Source organism: Coptis chinensis, chromosome 4 (assembly GCF_015680905.1).
Source record: "Coptis chinensis isolate HL-2020 chromosome 4, ASM1568090v1, whole genome shotgun sequence".
NCBI lineage: Eukaryota > Viridiplantae > Streptophyta > Magnoliopsida > Ranunculales > Ranunculaceae > Coptis > Coptis chinensis.
The window spans coordinates 20,114,673-20,120,460 of record NC_141459.1 but is presented as its reverse complement, the minus strand read 5'-3'; the positions used below and the strand labels follow the sequence as shown (position 1 = coordinate 20,120,460).

Genomic DNA, 5,788 nt, shown 5'->3' with positions numbered 1-5,788 from the left:
CCCAAAACCTGTTTTAGAATGAGACATCTGACCAGGTTTATCAGATTCTCGACAATCTCAGTGGCGTTCATTTCATTTGTTGAGAAAATTATGTAATTAGTTACCTACTTTTTACCTTTTTGTGGAAAACTGCATTTCCAGACAATTTAAAAACAATCTTACTGTTATGCTGTAATCATACTAGAATGGCAAGATCGAGCTTACCATTCTGATCACGAGGACATTTTATTTTTTGTGATAATTATTCCAAAAGAAGAAAGGGGAATATATATATATGTGTATATTACAGTGCACAAATGGACGTCATAATCCAGTTTTGTGTCGCAATCTATCCGACTCTGTGTGGCTATCTGAAAAATATCAAACCTCAAATCGTATCAAGATGGGTGTAGCGTGGAATGTGGATGATACTTTGATATGCTCATATGCATTCAGCATTCTGGTAAGTTGAAGTTGAAGTACATCGTCAGAGGATTTCGTCTCAATCATCATATCAATATCATATGCTTCGCACAATAAAATGTATAAAATACCATTACCAGAGACTGTATAAGCGTACGTAAACAGTTCTTTATCTAACCGAATGGCATTGCTTACAACAATAATTCGATCGACCTGAATTATTAACCCTTCCACACTTCAAACAAAGGAGTGCATGCCCCCACTTTAACTTGAGTGGAATTATTTTTTTTATATACAAGGACAAAAGACTAGAGATGAAAGAGGAGCTCTTGGTTGGTAGGAATTGGAAAAGCTATAGACTATCCATGAACGACTGAAGATTGACTCTTAGATTCATTGATCCTGTACCCGATATTGTAGCAAATATGCAGAATTGTCTGTTGTATAATCTCTACAGAAAATTGGATTTTTGACTGCTCTATTCCATTTTTATTCATAGTTGGAAGTTCAATTAAAAACACCCATAGACATTGAACATCGAATAACAGCAAGGAAATAAACAACGTAAAACAATTGATTTCGTCCTTCCACTTCCTTCACTTTCCATTTTTTTGCTTCATAGTTTCGTAGTATTTTTTTTTAAAAGTATCCATACATATTTATGACTGTGGGCGATGTCAGAAATATCGAGTTCTGACTTCTAGAAACATATTAATGATATACATGATGAATACTCACACAACGGTTCTCTTCCTGGTTAAGAAGTTAGTTTTGTTTATATTCTGTTTCACATACCAAATCTAACCAAAGGACTGTATTATGCTATCACTACAGGTCTATTACTACTGGTCGTAAGGCACACTCTCAGCAATCAGATGGTAGAGCGAGAATTTGAGGCGGAGATAGAGTAGCATACTAGAGACATCCAGCCACATCCTTCATCCACTAGTGAAATGTAGAACACACATTGAGGAAAACAATTTAGCCTTTTTGCAATTAACACAGGCCCAAGGACGGAACCAGGATTCAATGTCTGGGGGTGTAAGAGTACATGTAATCCAGTAATTGAACTAGGAAGTGGCGGTAGTGGAGTTTATATAAAAAATTTGGGGGTGTGAATAATCCTTATTGTCTAGTCATTTTTCTAGCAAATTATTATCACATTATGTCACTTTGACAAATCTTTGGGGGTCCGACCCTCACACGCACCCCCTAGTTCCATATGTGCACAGGCCTTAGACAAGTCATAAAGTTACAGACACACAGCGACTTCAGTAAGCAAAGAATATGCTTACTTAAGTATAAGCCTTAATTCATTGAGAAAAAGATGATGTGCGTTTAGGCGTTTTCTAGGTTGCCAAGTATCATCGAAGACAACATGGATGAGCACCTTCTTTTTCGATAATCTCATCGATAAGCATCTGACTACAACAGTGTATATGTTTCATATAAAGGGCACAATGTGTATTTTCCACTTTAGGAATACTGGAATATATACACACAACACTACAAACACCAAACTAAAAACCTTGTTTCGGATTACCAAATCACATAGATCCTACATTTCATTTTGAGCATTTGTTGCAAAAGCTTGTTTTTGCCTCTCCCTATATTGGTCTACTTTTTCAATGAGAGAAATAGCAGTTCCCTCAAATTATTAATGCACCAAACGATACTGAATGATTGCCATTCACCCTTCTAGCTTGGGTCTAATATGCAGCTAAAAAATAATGAAATGCACCTAGTGTCCATCCAACGGTCACAGACCCTTATCCCTATAAGGATATCGGATATCCTCAGGGTAGAGGGATTTTTTGCTCCTTGCGATATTCTCTCCAAAGACTCCAAAACCAATCAAGAAGCAACACCTCCCAACTATATTGGAGATCCACCTAGCAACATATTTCTTTAAATTTGCACTTCCGATTTTACCTTTAGATCGAATATCGGTTGACAATTCTTTAATTTTTTTATTTAATCAAAAAATTCAATAATTATCATTTGAGCCCTAATAAAAAAGAAATTTATGGAGACTCATTCTATTCATAAATCGACATAGAAAATGAAAAAAAACATATTTGAAAGATCATTTTCTGTTTTTTTCAACAAATATTTTAAATTTTCTCTTTAAATTTTAATGAGGGCAAATTAGTAAATCTAAAAAAATAGCGGTTATTGGTAGTTGAATTTCAAAATACTATATATCGTGATCATCAATTCATAGCATTTTCTTCCTCACTTTCACAAACCCAAAGTGAGACAGAACGACTCTAAGGCTGGGTGCAATGGCCCCCCATCCCTTCAAAAGTGGAGGGTGTGGCGGTGGTTTTGCCCTCATTCAAATTACTCTATATATAGAGAGTAATATTGAGGGATAGAGAGTGCAAACCGCGCCACTTGAATTGGAGTGGTTTGTAAAAACCTAAACCGCGCCACTTGAAGTGGCGTGGAATGCAAAATGCAATTTCAAGCCGCGCCATTTGAACTGGAGTGGTTTGCAAAGTGTCCCCACGTAATTATGAGAACAGCGAATTACTAGGTTAGCCCCACTATTTCTATTTTATTACGGATGTATCCTATTACTCAATTTAATTTAATTTAGGCATGTCTTTGCGTAATTAAAACAAAATTTTCCAAACTAATTGACAATCATAAAATAAAACAAATTGCGTAACAAAATAAAAACATTCCATTATTACAACACACACAAATTAAAATGGCATGAAATAAACACAACACTTCCAAAAGATATTCAATTTCAATCGGAATCTTCGTCGCATTCGGTGAAGTCTAGGTTCCTTGATACACCAGACATACATGTTTGCATGTCCAGGTTAATTTGACGTTTCATCCCCTTATAATACATTTTCCCCTCTGGTGTTATATCTGAAGTATTTGTGGTCATGATTTTATACTCCCACTCCAATCTCGCGAGGGTTGGCTCCTTCTCTTTATTTTGACCACCTGAAGAATTTTTTTTCACTGGATTAAGAAACTTCATAGGCTTTTTCCCAGCGGTCACGCCAAGTCTTCAATAGCCTCCATCACTCGTCCAGAGTATTCTTCAATATTCTTCAGACTGGGTGCATTTTGTGATTCAGCTCTTTTTACTTGTTTTGCTTTGTCTCGCCCACGTACCCTTGTCGACGAAGAATTTCTTGGCATACCAGAATCAGGTGTTGCCCCAGTCTCGACACCAATGTTTACTGACTCGGGTGATGTGAAATTCATATTGTTAATGGAGATGCCAGGTGTTGGTGGGACTTCATGTGGAGCCCATTTCTGGTTGTCTTTCAATAGTTCCCATGCGTGATCCATGGTGAAATTCTTGTGACCCGTTGACCTTTCGACATGCATCTGTTTTACTTGTGCCATCTGTTAAGAAAAATTATACAAACTGTAACACTAAATGAAATACAAATTAAATTTAACAATACTAGTGAATTTACAATCAATACTTACAATATGTGCATCGTTTGCTCCAGAAATGTTAAATGATTCAGCTTGATGGACACAACCACGAAACAAAGTTATAGCTTTGTTGATAATTCCCCAACGACCTTCCAAGCTTTTCTTGGTTCGATGAATATAACAGAACTTCATTCTCTCTGTCTCGTAGTGATTCTCAATATTATCCCATAGCATGTTATAGGACTGGTTGATCCCAGTAATTGGATCAATAGAGAACTGTAACCATGCTTCAATCAAAATTGTGTCTTTCATTGGGTTAAATGACGATTTCCTAGAAGCTGCCATTGCTATAAATCAACCTTAGTACTAAATGAGAATAAAATTGAGAGAATGAGATTTTGTTTTTTGTTGGTTCAAAACAGAATGAGAAATGTGTGAATTGTATGATGAGAATGGATACGTATTTATAACTAAAAAATCATAAATGTGGCACTCGCTCCAAGTCAGGAAATAAATGTGGCACTCGCTCCGAGGAAATAAATGTGGCACTCGCTCTGAGAAAATAAATGTGGCACTCGCTCCGAGGAAATAAATGTGGCACTCGCTCCGAGAAAATAAATGTGGCACTCGCTCCGAGGAAATAAATGTGGAACTCGCTCTGAGAAAATAAATGTGGCACTCGCTCCAATCTCCAATCTCCAATCTCCAAAATCTTATCCTCGAAAAATTTGGACCTCAATTTTAGATTTCATTTGTCTATATAAACAACAATAAGCATATACCATTCCAATGTACCTTCTTACTTCGTTCATTATTTTCTCTTTCTTGTATAACCTTAAGAAAAATGGCCTCTGGAGCTGGTCCTTCTCATCATCATTCTTCCAACTCTTCTGATAATGAAGACAATGATGCTATTAATCGAAGAAATCATTTTCTTCAATTCTACCAACAAGATCAAGATTTTTTGAATACCGCAGCTAATGGCATCCAAGCAAATCTTGCTGCAGTGGCTGCTATCTATAATAATGCCATTCAACCTGAAAGGCCCCGTCTAGGGTCTATTGCAGGATGCAAGTATCGTAACCGTAATAGAGCCATGGGCAATGCTCGTCTAAAGGCTGATTACTTTGGTCCGAATCCCACATATGATGAAGGCATTTTCAACAGTCGCAACCGAATGAGTAGTCAGCTATTCTTGAGGATTAGGAGTCGCCTTAAGCAACATAGTGACGTTTGGAAGAAGAAATATGACGCAGCTGGTAAAGTCGGATTATCGTCTCGGGGAAAAATGTTGTGTGCGTTGCAAACAGTAGCTTACGGAACCCCAGCTGATTTTCTGGATCAGTATTTCCGCATTGCTAAATCAACCATACTCTCATATGTGAAATTGTTCTGCCAACATATAGTGGAGGCATTTGGTCCCGAATATTTGAGAGAACCAAACCAGGAGGACATTGCACGGTTGCTTAACGTTGCTGAGCTAAGAGGGTTTCCAGGAATGCTTGGTAGTCTCGATTGTATGCACTGGACTTGGGAAGCATGTCCAACAGAGTGGGCAGGACAGTACACTAGATGACATGGAGCTGCAACCATCGTGCTTTCGAGGCGGTTCTTCTTCACGACATATATGGATATAGCACGCTTTACCCGACTACCGTGTACTAATAATGGCGTTAATGTTTTGTGGCTCTACTCTTTTCAATAATCTCATGTTTGGTCTTACCCCTCCTGCAAACTACACTCTCATGGGTAGAAACTACGCCATTGGTTACTATTTGACGGATGGTATATATCCTAAATGGTCTACACTAGTGAAAGCGATTAAAAAACCTAGAGGTGAAAGAGAACAATTTTTTTACACGATGCAAAGAGTGTTCTGGGGGAAAGATGTTAAACGAAAGGTTGGAGTTTTTCAAAAAAGATTTGCCATTGTTAGGGGTCGAGTTCGCCTATGGGAGAAATGTATTGCATGATA

General features: G+C 37.6%; 1 protein-coding gene across 1 annotated transcript; it reads left to right on the top strand.

Moving 5' to 3' along the window:
* The first annotated feature begins 4,657 nt into the window (after window positions 1–4,657).
* On the top strand, window positions 4,658–5,389 carry LOC147502456 (uncharacterized). Its single transcript, XM_086604535.1, has one exon. The coding sequence runs from the start codon at window positions 4,658–4,660 to the stop codon at window positions 5,387–5,389; it is 732 nt and encodes a 243-aa protein (XP_086460661.1).
* The last annotated feature ends 399 nt before the right edge of the window (window positions 5,390–5,788 follow it).